General features: G+C 35.4%; 3 protein-coding genes across 4 annotated transcripts; 1 reads left to right on the top strand and 2 right to left on the bottom strand.

Annotated features, from left to right (window-relative positions):
• On the bottom strand, nucleotides 1–10,232 carry LOC126849520 (uncharacterized). Of its 2 annotated transcripts, XM_050591442.1 has the most exons (5): nucleotides 9,376–10,232; nucleotides 4,025–4,121; nucleotides 3,015–3,188; nucleotides 1,870–2,234; nucleotides 1–1,341 (listed from the first exon to the last, which is right to left on the bottom strand). In XM_050591442.1, the coding sequence occupies exons 1-5, from the start codon at nucleotides 9,385–9,387 to the stop codon at nucleotides 484–486; spliced, it is 1,506 nt and encodes a 501-aa protein (XP_050447399.1). In that variant the 5' UTR covers nucleotides 9,388–10,232; the 3' UTR covers nucleotides 1–483. The 2 variants fall into 2 exon arrangements, with proteins under 2 accessions (XP_050447399.1, XP_050447400.1); XM_050591443.1 differs by lacking the exons at nucleotides 4,025–4,121; nucleotides 9,376–10,232 and adding an exon at nucleotides 2,491–2,675 and having other exon boundaries at nucleotides 3,015–3,707.
• A 940-nt stretch (nucleotides 10,233–11,172) lies between these two features.
• On the top strand, nucleotides 11,173–14,553 carry LOC126849516 (centrosomal protein of 131 kDa). The gene is made up of 10 exons (XM_050591438.1): nucleotides 11,173–11,394; nucleotides 11,580–11,673; nucleotides 11,783–11,846; nucleotides 11,930–12,371; nucleotides 12,611–12,828; nucleotides 12,947–13,106; nucleotides 13,178–13,434; nucleotides 13,508–13,679; nucleotides 13,772–13,935; nucleotides 14,110–14,553. The coding sequence occupies exons 1-10, from the start codon at nucleotides 11,173–11,175 to the stop codon at nucleotides 14,246–14,248; spliced, it is 1,932 nt and encodes a 643-aa protein (XP_050447395.1). The 3' UTR covers nucleotides 14,249–14,553.
• Nucleotides 14,554–14,699: 146 nt separating this feature from the next.
• On the bottom strand, nucleotides 14,700–16,901 carry LOC126849527 (GTP-binding protein 128up). The gene is made up of 8 exons (XM_050591457.1): nucleotides 16,648–16,901; nucleotides 16,403–16,568; nucleotides 16,091–16,221; nucleotides 15,692–15,931; nucleotides 15,435–15,603; nucleotides 15,232–15,361; nucleotides 15,023–15,145; nucleotides 14,700–14,917 (listed from the first exon to the last, which is right to left on the bottom strand). Exons 1-8 carry the CDS (start codon nucleotides 16,687–16,689, stop codon nucleotides 14,815–14,817), a joined length of 1,104 nt encoding a protein of 367 aa, XP_050447414.1. The 5' UTR covers nucleotides 16,690–16,901; the 3' UTR covers nucleotides 14,700–14,814.
• Between the last annotated feature and the right edge of the window lie 99 nt (nucleotides 16,902–17,000).

Raw genomic sequence — 17,000 nt, 5'->3', positions numbered from 1 at the left:
AGAAAGAGAGAGAGAGAGAGAAAGATAGAAGAAAATTCCAAAATCTTAAAAAAAGTTGAAAAAAATCCTAGAAGACTAGATTTAAAGAATTCTTAATTCACCAAATCTTGGATAATTTCTATATAGTTATATATCATTCAAGAATCGAGAAATTTTACGTTAATTCTGAAGAATTTTCATAGATCTATTTGGCATTAGACGAAGCTATTTCATTTCTTGTTCTTAAAAGAATATTTGGCAATCTTAGGAAGACTTAAGGAAGGAAGCTCTCGGGAAATCCTTAAAGGATTACGGAAGATATCAAGAAATGTTACGACTCTCAGAAAAAAATCACAAAAAAGTTTGAAAATCCTCGAATCCAAGAGAGTGAGATCACATAATGTTCCCCGCCCTTATTTCCGTTTACAACGTGTCCTAAGTTAATAATAACCAGGAATAGGTGTATAATCTATCTATCTATCTATCTAGTAAAACAGCATCATATTAAAGTCTATCCTCCTCCTCCTCCTCATTATCCTCGTTATTCTCCTCGGACTCCTCCTTGTAGCCGGGATGCTCCGAAATCGCGTAGTAGTTCCCGTTATAAATCACTCCGAGCTCCCGTAGAACATCGCCCCGGATGATCGCCTTGATCGTCCAATTGTAACACTCCTCGCTCTCGCTTTCGCGATCTAATCGCTCGACGTCAAGGATCTTGGAGCTGAGTCGTTCTAGTATGATGCCGATATCCTTGATGCTAAGATGATGCTTCTGGTCAACCGTTAGCTGATCGATCAAAAGCAGAAATTTCTCCGAGGTCACGATCTCATCTTCCATTATCGTGTTCTCTGTTTCAGACTCGGAGCTGTCATGCTCTTGATGATGATGATGATGATTATGATGCAGATGGAAACTGGTGGCGCCGATCAGACGCGAGCTCGACTCTTCGTCAGCGGTGTCGCGGAAGCGAACGTGACCTTTGCTAAGACCGGGTCGCTTAGTACCGTCCGACAGGGAGGATGGCGGCTGCGGCGATGGTGTCTGCGTCTGCGTTTGCTGTTGTTGCTGTGGATGCGGATGATGAGGATGTTGATACTGTGCATGCTGCGCGTCCTGGATCGGTGACGTTGCCACTGACTTATGCACAGCGATTCTACGACCCTCCTCGTGCAGGGCGCAGCAATGGAAATCGCACTCGCCGACGGCGCCGCCATCAGCACCGTTCACCGGGCTGCCGTTTCGCGCGACCGGCTGATGAATGTGGTTGGAGCATTCCGGTGTATGAATGTGGATGGTCGTGCTGTCGAACGAATTCGTGCCCTGTTTCACTAGGCGGCCCGGTATGTGCGGTTGTGTTGGTTGCTGTTGGTGGAATGAAAATAAGTTTAATAATAGTTATTTAGTTTGTGTAAAATAAAAATTGCGAAAAAGAGAGAGAGAGAGTAAGAGGGAGAGGAAGAGGGAGAGAGAGAGGAAAAGAGAAAAATAATGTAATTAAAATTAAAAGATTGACGATGCAACGATGCAATAATGTGATATATCTAGCTCATTGTTTTAAAAATTTAACTTAGAAAAAAATTAACTTAGAAAATTAATGAATGTTGTATCAAACAAATGTTATAATAGTGTTTTTTTAATTACAAGTGAAACAAGTCTATCTAATTGAGATTGAAATGCAATAGTTTTATTTTTTTTTAATATTCGAGAACTTATTTTGTCGGAATCTTAAAAAAATTAATTAGATCACTATTCCATCACTAATTCCATTAGCACAGTTGCAAATGATACAATAGTTTTAGGAAATCGCGAATTAGAAAAATAGTCGAGTTAAAATCTAAAAAGCGAGAACGCTTAAACTATAAGACCAATAAGACCATAGTGTTTCAATACCATATCGTCATGATTTATCACAGTGATTCGCGGGCTGGTGTACCGCGTCGGGCCGATCTCGCCGGGCAGATGCGTCGCCTTGCCATCATAGCCGAGCTTGTCCAAGCTGGTCTGGATTACCAAGGACGGCCGTTGAGCGCCGCTCAGGTCGACTTTCTTAGTCGGCGAGTACTTGGAAGTCTGGGCATCCTGGCCTGCCTTCGATTGCTGCTGCTGTACCTGCGACGACGACGACGAACGCTGGTCCCAGTGCAGCACCACTGTGACTCGGCCTTTATTGTCCATGATTTTCCACGATGGCGTCTCATCGTGCAACTCCAGCGCGTGGATCGTCTCGCAGACTATTTTCGGGATCGCTGAAATTGCTGGGAATACAGAAAGAGAACGAATTGTCAGTTATTATTGATGGATGCGAAAGAAAGGAAACGGGTAGTGTTTGGTGCTGCAAGACGTGACAATCAGTGCCGATGATCCATCGCAAGAGTGCGAGATCCACAGATCTTAAGGGAGCTAAAGAATTTACAGATTTAAAAGTCTAAATAGAGGTTTCGGGTAGTATAAAGAAGATTGTAAAAGAATTTAAAACATCTAAAGAGAGCTTAAGAATAGAAAAAAACCTACTTGGTTGATCGTTTAAAGGCTTGTGTGTGTGTAAGGATTCAGTTTGATCCACGTGTAATTCAGTTTGATCAATTTTATCAGTTGCCTCGAAGTTAGTTTCCTCAACCAAGTTGCCGATTTCCATCAACCAAAGTTGATCGTTGTAATATCCCCTTTACATAGCAGCGCGTATGATTCTAAAGCAGCTATATATTCGAGGGTTCAAAAATCCAGAAAATCGAGACATTTGATAGTAAAAAAGGAAGAGCTACTTGGTTGATCGTTTAAAGGTCTGTGTAAGAAACCAATTTTTATTTTTAAATTAATTCAATGAGACCTAACTTTCTCAAATAATATACGTTTATAAAAAAACACCGTGATATTTCCTGAAATTTGGCAATCTTTTATATTCTTCAGAGACATTATCGTTTTCTTTAGACATCCTTTCGAATTTTCTGTCGTCCGTGTTGCCTGAACCTTAAATCCCTCAACCAAGCTGCCGATTTCCCCTAAGATCGATGGGTGCAATAGGCCTTTTCACCTACCAGCGCGAATGATGTCGACGCCAGTGGGACACCAGCGTTCACCATGCCGCAGCAGGAGCAGGATCGTGTTGTTGCCTAGTGTCTTGAAGTACTCGCCGTCCTCGACTTGCGTGCCGTCCGACTCCAAAACTAGCGAGACATTCTCGTTTTGTGGCACGCCCAGTTTTTCCTTGCCTGAAATCAAGGATTGGCCGGGGGTTGAGTGTCAGATGACGTTTAGCATTGCAATAATGCTTCAACATCGGGCGTGTAACGGGTGTGTGCATGTTCATGTGCATTATGTATTCGTGTCTGTCTTTAGATAAGTATGCGTATGCCACGTGTCGCTTGTACCGTGTAATCGTGTGAATGGCGTAGTTGCGAATAATAGTGGTGTGTCCTCGAACGAACGAACGGCGCTTTGTCTCTGAGAAATGTTGCGAGAAATGTGTGTTGCGGGAGCGACATTTTCAAAGGAACTTTGCAGATAATGCAATTCCGCGCTGCGATACGCCGCGCGGAAATATTTCCGACCGGAAATATTTCTTCGCCACCGGACATGTAAAAAATGTACCTCGAAAAGATGACGCCTGATGCTCGGCAAAAATTATCCTGAACGAGACATGTATTGATTTTTCATTAAAAAAAATGAATCTGATTCTTTCTCGTGTGATCTTGACGTCTTTTTCTTAATAACTTTTTCATGAGAAACTGTCTAGTATAAAAAAAGCGATATCTTGTAACGAGTGATCTAATATTTAAGTATCGTGAAAGAAATAAGAGTTACATACTATACGTTGCCATTAATTTGCAATATGAACAATAGATGAATAATAAATTACTTAATTACTTGAAAAGTATTTGTTTTGATAAATATGATATTTTGGAAACGTGATTTTAAATAAAATGCCTTAATGATGGAAAAAAGCAATTTTAATATCTAAGTTGTGTTATCGCGTAGATATCTAATTGTTCAATAAGTTATATATAATAACCAAGGCTAATCTTTTAGATCTTAATATATTCCTCACCCCGGACAATCAATTCTTCAAAATTGCTAACGACCAGCCCTTTTCTTACGTTACGCCAGCTGTCCCATATCTTAAAAGGTCTCTTGGTCCGTAACTCCTGCAAAAATTAAATAAAAGACACACATTTAACTTTCTTTTAAATAACATTATTTATAACTATAAAATATAAAATATATGAACAAAATACGTCAAATAAAAAAAAATAAATTATTAAATTATAATTTGTGTAATCAAAAATATGAAATAGAAATTTAAAGTATTGGATATAGATAGTTCGCGAAGTAAAAATTAAATATCAAGAGAGAAAAAAAAGACAAGAGTTTTATGGTGAAAAAGATGCTATGATTTTATTCTGATGGAAAGGGCATGACATCTGGCATTGATTAATTTTAATATAATGAAAAAATAATAGTGTGCACTGGACTTTAACACACGGTAAAGTTAAAAATGGTTGACATTTGCAATTTATTATTGACCTTAAATGCTCTCCGGAAGTTCATGCGAGTTGAAACGCTTTTTAAAAATAAAAATATATAACATTAGAAAAAAGGTATACCATAAAAATAACAGATTTATGCCGCCACTGTTTAACATATGCAATTTATCATTTATTTGCATTTTTTCATAGAATGTAACTCTGTGCAATCTTATATGCTTGAAAAATTTGCACAAAGTTTCCAAAATTTAAATAAATGATAATTTATAAAAATGAATTTGCCATACATTTCGTAGAAAATTAAGAGACCTTGTAAATGAGCAATGACTCACACGTAAATTAAAAATAATTTGCGGCAAAAAAAGCCGTGTGAAGGCCTGAAGAAGTGACCCCGGGAAACGCTTGTCGCCCAGATGTTAAGTGGGGTAAATAATTTCCTAGCATACTTCGTGCACATAGTGACCATGTAAAACGGCTGATAAATAAAATTTTTCATATAAAACTTTCACTCCGTCGTGAACGAAATTAATACGACATTTCTGGACTATCAAAAATGTTGTCATGAAATTGACCAAGTAGAACAGTACTTTCAGTAATTTGAATCGCTTACATTTATTGTTCTTTAGAGAAAAAAGATTAAAATACAAATTTATGATATTTTATTTGATAATTAATAAAATTTTTTATTTAATTGTTAATATAATGCCATAATACATTAAAGAATATTACTCAGCTTATATATATTTATTATTTATATAAATTTTGTATAAATTTAAACGAAAATTAATAGATGATAATATATATGATAACACATGCAGGACATACAGGACCAAAAAAATTATCCTAAGTCCATTAACATGCGTCTAACATATTGATAAAAGGAGAAGGAGAAAAAAAAAATATATATATATATACATATATATACATATGGAAGCAATGAAAATATTAACTATATAGGAGAAAATGAGAATTAACATTTAAATATATGTAAAGTGAGAACTATCGCACTTTAATGCAACTACATATTACGAAAAGCTTAAAGATTCTAGTTCTAGTTTCATCCTAAATTCTCTGCATCTAAGAATCTAAAGATCTTTTCATTTAGATTCTGAATATTCAAATATCCTCAAAATTTTTCTTTTTTTCCCTTTTCTTTTTCTGTTCCATTCTCCCCATATTCAAAACTCTTAGCTTTTTTGTATTTATGTTACATTTATCTATACATCGAATAGTATAAGATTTATTAAACACACACACACACACACACACACACATATATATATTAAATCTTAAACGATAACATTTAATAATATCTTTGTTAAAAGCGTATATAAAGAAAAGACACTTACTACAATGATTTGGCAAATTTTTCTACAAACTTTTCACTCGAGAACTTTACGATATTTATCGAGAGATTATTATGTCATTAGTTTATTTTAGAAGTGTATTTTTTTTTTACACAATTTATTCGCGAATATTTGTTAAGTTTGTTTTATATACTTTATCGTACTTTGCACTGTGGATACACTTGCACTCTTCGATCGGCGAGATTGCATCCCGACGACGTTGCTAGTGATCTCGGAATAATGCGAGCTGAAGGGGTGCATTATGTTTGGGGTTGTCCCTAGTCTTCATCGGGGTGGCGCTAAGGATGTACAGAACGCGTGCGCAGTTTATGCTCGAAAGCACTGACCTGGTTCAACCGATCTTAACTTGTAATATTGCTTATTTATTCTGTGCAGCGGTCGTATATGCCGATCATTCATCATCTATATCAATGTGATTGCATTTATTATTATTAAATAATGTATGCGTCAAAAGATACGAATACTTAATTTAACTGAATGTGTGTGTGTGTGTGTGTGTGTGTAAAAAGAAACTCTATTTATTTTTATTTTATACGACAAATTATTGCATTTATTCCTTGTTACTCTCCAAATATTATTATCTTATTGTTCTCCAAAATTAATTTCGAAAATTGACATATGCAGGGAGATTTAAACTGAGGCGAGGTTTCAAAGGATTCTTTTGCGTACAACGATCTGATATAATTAATTATGTAATTTAAAATTTCAAAATTTAACGAGTTATATATACAGATGTATATAACAATATAATAACCTAATTAACATTACATAAAAATACAGAAAAATGATAACAAGATGATACAATATAATTTAGAATTCAGAATTAAGTATCAAACCGCTCAACATCTCTAAGAATCTACAAATTCAGAAATTGTGTGTGAGAAAAATCCAAGGACGTAAAATTGAAATGTTTATTTGAGCAATATTTAAGCCCCTCTCCTCGCATTCGTAAAGTCGCTATGGATGGAACTTAGTAAACAACATCGCAACGTGCTAACGAGCAAATAGGGAACCGCCTGCAGCTGCAACGGGCTCTGCAACGTGGATGTACCCAGGTGCATCCCTTAACGAAGTATCGCTGAGAACCGCCGCCGCTGCTGACGATTTCTCTGCGAATTTTTGATTTAATGAAACTCATCATACTTGAAGGGTTCTAAAGTCATAGAATTTCAGATAAAAGAATAATGATTGAATAAATATTTAATGGAATTCTTCCTTTTATAACAATGTTTTTTTCAATATACTTGTACATTAAAAATCTGTCTTTAAATATTCATTTTAAATATCTTTTAAAAAATTTAAAAAATTTTTTTTTTCCTTCTTTTTTATATATATTTTTTCCTTGATTTATTTACATACACGAAAAATTAAATACGCAGATAATATACAAAAAAATTAGAATTTTTTACTAGAATTCATGAACTCAGGTGCATTTTTTAACAAGAAATCTGCTAGGATTTACCATCTCAAGAAACTTTTTTCTCAATTTTCATTAAATTAATTTAATAAATGATCTAGAGAAATTTGCTTTTACATATGGTTTATTTAGTTTTTTTATTCCGTCCATATTTGCTTATTTCACAAAGTACAAATAGAACCAAACACAACAAACTCGAAAAAATCTTTTTTAAATATTCCAAAAGATCTGACGAGACCACAAATATGCGAAAAAGCTTTTACAATAAAACAAAAAGGTTTACAGGAATTCCGTGAAACGTGACAAACGATGATAAGGATTTTGCATGAAAGAGTCTGCGAACGTGCAAAACGACGAGAAGAATTTTGTGAGCATGCAAAGTAGCGACGAACATACAATGAGGTACAGAGCTCGTTCTACGAACGAGAAAAGCATTCCAGCAATGAAAGAGTAACATTCTCGCGACTTTGTTCTGCTCTGTATAATTTTTAACATAAATAAGCTCAGACAGAATATCTAGAAAAAATCGTATCGAATTAAAAATTTGTGCCCTGATTTTCTTCAAAAAAAGATTCTAAAAATCAAACTGATACGAGATCATACGAGGATTTCTAAGATCCTGCAAATCAGTGAAGCAAAATTTACGAGCGAGCAGTAAGGTAGATTGTAAGAAGGCGAAAAACATTGAGGACGAGTCTATATGAGCGGGAAAAGCGTGAAGAAAGTTAACCAGTAGACAAAACGGACGCAAAGATTCGATGAACGTGCAAAGCGATGAAGGAGCTTCTATCAAGAAATAAAACAACGAGATGGATTTTGCGAATGAAAAAAATATCAAAAACGGTTTTATGCACAAATAAAATTAAAAAAAAAATGAGAAAAACGTTACTAATGTTAAAAACATCGTTAAAAGCTTTGCCAATGAAACATTGATAACAAATATGTAAAATAACAAGAAACATTTTAATATTCGAGAGAAGCATAAAATAAAATTATAAAAAATATTATAAGTTAGAAGAAACAAGTATAAAAATTGCAAAATTTTTTAAGAAAATAAATGTTAATTAATGCTAGATAATTAATAATCATCGTTAAGTAATTATTCATTGGATTACTGAGAAGAATATCCTACGAGAATTTTGATAAAAAAAATTTTTGAGAATTGACAAAGAGAGAGTCAGAAAGAATCCTAATAAAATTCTTTTAAGTAAAAAGAGACGATCATATAAAAGAGGAAAATCTTAAATATATCGAAGATACATCAAGAGATCCATTTGAATATGTTTTTTCCCTATTTATTATTCCCCTTAGAAGTCGCGGATAGTGATAAACGACTCGAATCATAACTCAGAACATGTTCATAAACTAGGACAACAGCAGCGAGTATCTCTACAACTATGTGCTTTCATATTACAAATGAAGAAAAAGTGTGTTCATCACAATGGATGCTAGATACGAAGGGATTAGAAATCTTAGGAATTATCGGAAAACGTTACAAAAGAATTTTCAACAGATAAACTCTAGCAAGAAGAGACTTCTGATTGGATTTTAAACACATACACGAAATAATGAAAAAAAAAGCAAAAATCCTAAAAGAATGAAACATTATAAATTATATAATAATGATTATTTCTGAGAGATATTCTAGATAGGATCCTATAAAAAAGTAAAACGAGATTTCTAAAAAAGCAATCATATAGACACAATCGTACAATAACTCAAAAGAACGAAACGAGACCGAGAAATCTAACGAGCAGGAAACTAAAACATTCGCGTAAATATCAATCTTTTTCCTAAAGAAACGCGAACTTATCGAGAAAGAAAGATGGGGCCAAAGGGCTCGTCCCTTCGGCTGTTCGGCCTTGCCGAGAGGGTGATGCACTCTAGGGGGGTACGAGCCGAGGACCGACCGTCGGGTGTCACGAGGTCACGTGAAAATAGGTCACCGAGAGGCGTCCTCTTCGCTAAAAGAAGATTTCCACGACGACAGATTCCTTTGTTCGCAATTCAGATAGGCATGAGTTTCCACGAGAATTCCCTTTCCCGGCCGCTGCGGGAATTGGATCCGCGGGAATGGATGCTGTACGCGCGCGAGAAAGGAGAGAAGGAGCTACCGGAAGGATATACGTACCTCTCTTGCCATTACGTCATAGCCCTGCAGATAAGGAACCGTCCCAGCAGCAAGCGTGCGGCTTTATTCCGAAGGAACGACCACCAAGGCGAGGAGGAAGAAGGCTGCACGTCGCATTATATATCGGTGGATGCTGCTCTCTGGTCGCGCTGCTGTCCGCCCAGCTTGCTCGCGCGTACACCCTCGCAAGGTGTCTCTCTCTCTCTCTCTCTCTTTGTCTGTCTCTCTGTCTGTCTCTCTCTCTCTCTCTCTCTCCCTTCCCGTCTTTCTCTTTCTCCTCTATCTCTCAAAGCGCGAGGAGGTGACGCGCTGCGACACCGCGTCTGGCTGGTTGCACTCTGGCTGGATTCACTGACCGTATAGCGACGGATTATATCTACTGATAGGCTGACTGGCGGCTGGCTGGATTCACTAGCTGTCGACGACCGTAGCGTCTTCCCTTCCTCACGCGGCGCTCCTCACCGAGACGCTGTCGCTGTCCTTGTCGCACTCGCCGCGCCGCGCCTCGCTCCGTCCCGCTCGCTCGCACGCACGTACGTACGCGAGGTAGACGAGAGCGAGGAGCGCACAACACTCGCCGTTATATCCCCCGCGATTAAAGCACGGCCGCCCCCGGCCGGCCACCCCTGTGCTACCGTGCCGCCAGGAGAGTCGGAGGAGAAAGAGGGAGAGAGAGAGAGAGAGAGAGAGAGAAAGAGAGGGCGAGTGGTACGGAGAAGCGCGTGACGAGCAGGGGTTGCGGCGTTGTACGTACGTACGTACGTACGCTGTACGTTCGTCGACGTGGATGTACCTGGCCCCGACGACCGTGCGATTAACCGGCGTGCGTTTAAGATTTCACTGGCGCATACGACGGGGGCCCTCGTCGCGAATTGTAACACTGGCTTCCTCCCAGCGGTTACTGCGGCGACTCCTAGTTTTAGATCGATTCTCCTACGTACCGCCGCGAGGGGTCGGAAGGGCCGCTCTGCACGTATACCCCTCTCCGTGCGTCTCGGTCGCCCGCTTCGCCAACCCCGCCGCCGCCCGAAACTCCTAGGAAACCTCGCCCCGCGAGCGCCACCGGCAGCCAACATCCACAACTATTACGTGGGAAATGTCACCCTCGCACCCATCCGCCAAGGGTGCAGTGAGGGTGATCTTGAGAGAAGATGTCTCCGAGGGTAAATGGATGCAGTTTGGGGAACAACGATGTTATTCTAATTTTTTTATCGAGATTATTCGAAGAACAAAATTTTTCTTTTGACCGAGAGTTGAAATGAAAGGTATCAGATGGAAAGTGGATATCCCAGTAGATAATCCCATCGTAGTGGTCAGACAGTCGAGTCCTGCACGAGAATCTGTGAAAATTGATACAATTATTAGAATCAATATATATTATTAAAATTAAAAAAAATTCTTTGTTTAAAGTCATGCTCTTTAAAGAGAATAATACAAGATTTTTATAGCTATATACAATATGTGCGTGTGTATTGTAAATATGATACATATGATATATATATATATGATAATAATATGATACCAAGTAGAAAAGGATGATTGTAAAAAAGGCGTTAGTATCCCTTCCTTACAATTCACTTGTAATAATTATGCATATACGCACTGTACAGTGCTTTCTTGACATGTGAGAGTATCATCACCCCCTGTTTGTAACACGTGCATTGCCATAGCGATCGCCGAGCGACGCATAAATAAAAACTTCTGCACCAATGCAATGTATTGTGTGTACGAAAGTTTGTCGACTAGCTTAGCTTGTCAGCTTGCTTCAGCAACGCGCCTTTTTCTTTGTAAGCAGATATGTCAAACGTGGAAAGGAAGAATTTCTGCGAGAAAAAACACGATTTCAATCAAAATGTAATCGAGCCGTCTAACACATTCGATCAATTGTGCAACATGATAAACCAACTGGAAAAAGATAGCAGTATTGAAATTGCGGAACACAATCGAATAGATTTATTGGCTACTGACATAAAATTCGATGTCAATTTAGAGCCAACATTGTGCAATTATTCGGAACATGTAAGCAAAATTTGTACTTGTCAAAACCTTTGTTAATTTCTATAATATATATTAAATATATTTTAATAATATTTTATAAATATATATTATAAAGACTGATTTATATTTTATATCATTGCATTATATTACTATCACAGCAGCAATTTTACTAACATTGTAAATCAAATGTGTATGATCAAGCGCAGATTGAACCCGAAAAAGATGTCACCGCAAATAAATGTGATTCAGCTGCTACGACTTACGAAGACATAATGTCTTTTTTAGAAAACCTTGAAAATGGTATCAAAATTTAGTAGATTAAATTTCTTTTTCTTCCTAATTGTATTTTAAAATTCTACTTATCCTGTTTACATTATATAAAATGAATAATTTTTCTACAATATTATAGATGTGCAAGTGAATAACATTGCGGAAAATGCAACAACTATAATCTCGTCGTGTCAAAATCCAAGGTGACGATATTAAGAATTAATTAAGAAAGAATTGAAAGAATCTTGTATATATGTATATAAAAAAAATATCGTTTCTTTGACAGAAATGACATACAAAATAGTCGGATTTTCGACTGCCAGCAGAACGATTTAGAGACTGCAAGATTGCAGATCGAGGAAAAGAACGCGACGATAGAATGTTTGAAAAATCAATTAAAATCCGAGCGTAAGGCGGCATGCGACAAAATAATGTCGCAAAAACGCTGTAACACTACCAAGATGAAAGAGCTAGAGAACAAGTATAGGACGATCGTGAAACGTCACCAGAAGTTTATCGAACAGCTGATCGCCGAGAAGACGGATCTCGCGCAGAAATGCGATTCTCTGGCGCGACAGATAAAAGATACAGAACAGAAGATTCACCGAGATTTGAAAGTAATTAATGAAAGACATGCCGTCGAGCTGCAACGCGCGAAAGAAAACATAGCTGCGTCCGAAAAGATCCGACGCGAGCGATGGCTGGAGATGAAAACCTCGAAAATTAAGGTTGATTTATTATTATTAATTCAAGGACTCGCTTTAGCATTTCTATAAAATAATAGCATTAAAAAAATTAATTTATTCTAGAAGACTGTCGCATTTCCTTCGTGAAAAAGTACAAGGATATCCAGTAGCTAATATCTTTATAATTATAAGAAATGTTATAAGATAACATTACATAGTATTACATTATAACATTACACAATAATTACATAGCTAATAAATAACGCAGATTAATATCACAGGAAATGACGGTGAAAGGATTAGAACCAGAGCTGCACAATATGATGGAACAACATCAACGAGAGATACAGGAGTTGAGACGCGCGCATATTAAGGAATTGCAAGACACAGAGTTGCGCGCTATGCGTAGATCGAATCAGCAGTTAGAGCAATTGCGAATCGAATTGACGGACAACCATGAGAAAATGTTAGCCAAGGAGAAGGATATATTAATGATAAGGTGAGATTAATTCATGCACATATATACATTGATTTTAATATATAATTTTTAACTAAGTATTATATAAATTTTAACTAACAAGTATTATAAATTATAATAAAATTTTGCATTTGATTAGATATAAAGAAAAACTGGAAGAGCAAGAGGCGCACTATCAGGTACAACAAAAAACATTTATGGAGCATTTTGAAAGAGAGAAGTCTATACTTATTGCAGAGCAAAAAAAACGCGACCAGGAAACAAGCGTGATCATGCAACAAACGCAGTTACATTTTCAGGTTTGTTTTAAAACAAAACTATTCTTCTACTATTGGTAAGAGATAATTTGCATGATGACTTTCCTCTGCAGAAAGAAACAGAAAGATTAAAAGAGCAACAAGAAATTGCTAAGAGAAATTTTGAGGACTCCTTGAGAAATGAATGGCTCGCATGGGCAGATGATTATAAAAAACAACAAAGCACAAATTTTATGAAGGCAGAGACTGCAATTCGTAATGATTGTCAAAAGGAGAGAGACAAGCAAATAGAGATCGCTATAGCTAAATTGGAAAAAGAATCTCGCGAGATGCGGGCTAAGTTGCAACAAAGTTTTGATAATAAATTAGAGTAAGCTTAACGATAATTTTTGTGTATAAAAATATAAATAAAATTATAATAATTTTGCCGAAATGACTTTTAGACTAATGAAAGAAGATTACGATGCGAAATTGCAATCTGCAATTAACAGTGAAAGCATTCATAAAAAAAAATTATTATTATTGGAAGAAAGATTTAAATGTACAGAAACTCAGTTTGAGAAGACAGAAAATAGATTGAAAGAATGCATGTCTAATCTAAATAATATGAATGAGGTAAATTTTATGTAAACATATTTTATAAACATATTGTGATTGTGTTCATATAATTATAATTTTTTAAATCAATTTTGTAATTTAATTTATAGATAATCGTAAAATTGACTACAGAAAAAGATAATGCAAAAGAGATAGCAAGACAGGAAATTGAGATAGAGAAAAGAGAACTAGAAGACAAGATTGCATCGCTTTATCAAGAAATAATTCAGAATAATGCTAATAAAGATCAAATTATGGCACATTTGCATAGCAGGTTTAATTAAAATTTAATATCCAGCAACAAAATAATAAAAAAATTAAACATGGATCAATGTTTAAAAATAATACATTACAACATATATATATATATATATATATATATATATATATATATATATATATATACATATATATAATTTGCGTTCATTGAAACATTTTTTTATTTCAGGATAAAACTCGTAATCACTCAAAAAGCTTTAACTATAAAGACTCTTAATAAAAAACTCCATGATGCTCATTCAAGATGTGAACACTTGGTAAAATTATTAGATCAACAGAGAAAGGAATATATTTTAAAAACTTTGTAAATTTTATTTACATATAAATCTGTATATATATATGCTATCTGTAAAGGATGAATTGATATTTTTACACATACACAACAAAAATAGCCCCATTATGCAAATTGTGTGCGTGTTTTCCTGTGAACATGAATTATATACTATAAAATATATTAGATAAATAAAAGAGAATTGACAATATATATGTAAATATATAAAACCATACAATAGAAAACAAATTTACATTTTATATTATATAGATCAGAAAAGAAAATGTGTGTTGAAGAAAAAGTTCAAGTGACAAATATCAAATATTACATACAGCCTCAAGATTATTTTACATATAAAATCTATAGTGCTGTAGTTAAAAAAGGAGGACAAGATTTTCATCAGTTGTATTTGTGCATGTTCTATTTGTCAACTATGATAGTTTTAAACAGATTTAAATATATTATGTGTGTATATATTATATGTAATATATCAATCATATATAATTTATTAAAATGCAATCTTTTTACAAATTTGACATCATTAATCTCATCGGTAAAGTTTTTATTTGCGCACTGCCAAAAAATGGTCGTAAAGAAAAAAAATCACACTTTTTTTACAATTTGCACAACGTCTTCGTCACAAAGAATATGATCTTTCCCCACTTTCTGTGGCTGGTGTTTCACTGATGAACCCCACACTAATGCACTGTAACATGATGAATTAATTAAAATATATAACAATATATATATATATATATATATATATATATATGTTATATATTTTTTTAAACTTAAAATACGAAAAACTTACTATTTAAATTCTTTCGCGATCGATCTGTGAAGTTTATTACAAAAGTCTTCAACGGTTCGCTTTTCGGTATTTAATACTACGGGTGCATTATAATCCGGAAGTTGTCCTTTTGGCTTGGTATAACTGTTGTAAAAATTCAAATTAATCATTAAACTCTAATAGATACATAAATTAAGTTATAAAATAACACTTAAATCACATAAACTTACATCCTAACAAGTTGCAAATAATCCCACATCTTCTCTAGCAGGTCATCAAAGTTCCATTTGTGGTGAGCTGAGATCGGTACACAGTGTGGAATTTTATAAATAACATCCAATTCTTCTATACTTATTTGATCTGTCAGAAAATTCCCATTTATAAATATTTTTTTTAATATGTAGACGATATAAATCACAATTAGCAAAGTTACCTATTTTATTTAAGAGATAAATGCAAGGAACATAAACACGATTCCCTTCTATAACGTCGATCAGATCGTCAGAGGTAGCGTCGTACCTTAACGTGATATCCGCATTGCTGATTTTGTATTCTGATAAAATCATCCTTACTGTATCATAATCGAGCTCGGTTTGTGGACACTACAAACAAGTATCTTATAGTAGCTTTTTATGCTATATAATTTATTTATATTAATGGATTATTTTCTCAACAGATTTATTTTCTTACCATAGTTTGCAGATTGATACCACCCTTGTCCTTTTTCTTGAAAGTTATGTTTGGTGGTTGTTTGTTCAATCGCAATCCAAAACCTTCCAGTTCGTGTTCAATTAACCGTTTGTGCCCGAGCGGTTTGAGCACATCCAAAACAATGAATATTAAGCTGCACGTTCGTGCTACAGCAATAACTTGTCGTCCACGTCCCTTACCATCCTTTGCACCTTCTATAATACCTGGAAGATCTAACAGCTGCAAGATGCATTCTGTTACAATCTTAACTTGATTTTATTTCTGTATACAAATGATGAATCGCAATTCTAAACCCAATTAATTCCAAAAATATTTATAAACCATTGTACAGAACATAAAACCAAATATTTCTTAATAATAATCAAGGCTTTGGATTACCTGTATCTTTGCTCCTTTGTATTTTATGCAACCAGGAACAGTCGTGAGTGTTGTAAACTCATATTCGGCTACCTCAGAATATACGCCAGCAAGCGTACTCAACAGCGTAGATTTCCCAACAGATGGAAAACCTACAAAAATTTAATCCTTATATAAAATGTGATAAAATGTAAAATATTGTGTAATCTATAAATGTTTCATATTCTCTAAGATGTAATTATGGAATATGAATGACTCTGTCAGATTGACATAAGATTATAATGCAGCTGTTATGCGGATCATAAAATATCAATACAATTATGAAAAACTCACCGACAAAGCCGATACGAGCATCACCGGTCTTGGCAACCTCGAAACCCTGCTCGCCACCCCCACCGCCACCCTTGGGAGTAATTAGCTCGCGTCTGAGCTTGGCTAGCTTTGCTTTCAGCAGACCCAAATGTCCAGAAGTTGCCTTGTTCTTCTGGGTACGGGCCATCTGAGAAAGGAAATTATCGTGAATAATAACATCGTAGATATCAATGAGATTTGTTGCGATTTGAAGAATAATGGGTTACCTCGGCCTCGATGGAGGCGATTTTTTCTAGAATCGTGCTCATCCTTGAACCTGAAAAGAACTGTAGAAAATAGCTTCAAATTCGAAAACAAATCGTCTAGCTGATAGAACCTGTCACATTATTAAAATTAGAGAAACGTCGAAATAATAATGTGACCGGGCACATTACACGTGCACACATGCATATGTTAATTTGTGGTTAATTCCGCCAACGCCAACACTGGTCGTCACAACCATAGATTATATGTAATATCTCTAGATGAGAAACTGAGAAGATAAAATTAGGAACTTTCTAGAAAAAAAATACTAAACACTATTTACGTAATTGCCTAAATTTACTAAATTTTTTTATTT

The sequence above is a fragment of the Cataglyphis hispanica genome, chromosome 5, assembly GCF_021464435.1.
Source record: "Cataglyphis hispanica isolate Lineage 1 chromosome 5, ULB_Chis1_1.0, whole genome shotgun sequence".
NCBI lineage: Eukaryota > Metazoa > Arthropoda > Insecta > Hymenoptera > Formicidae > Cataglyphis > Cataglyphis hispanica.
Note: the sequence above shows the minus strand (reverse complement) of the source record. Positions and strands in the feature narration are given on the sequence as shown.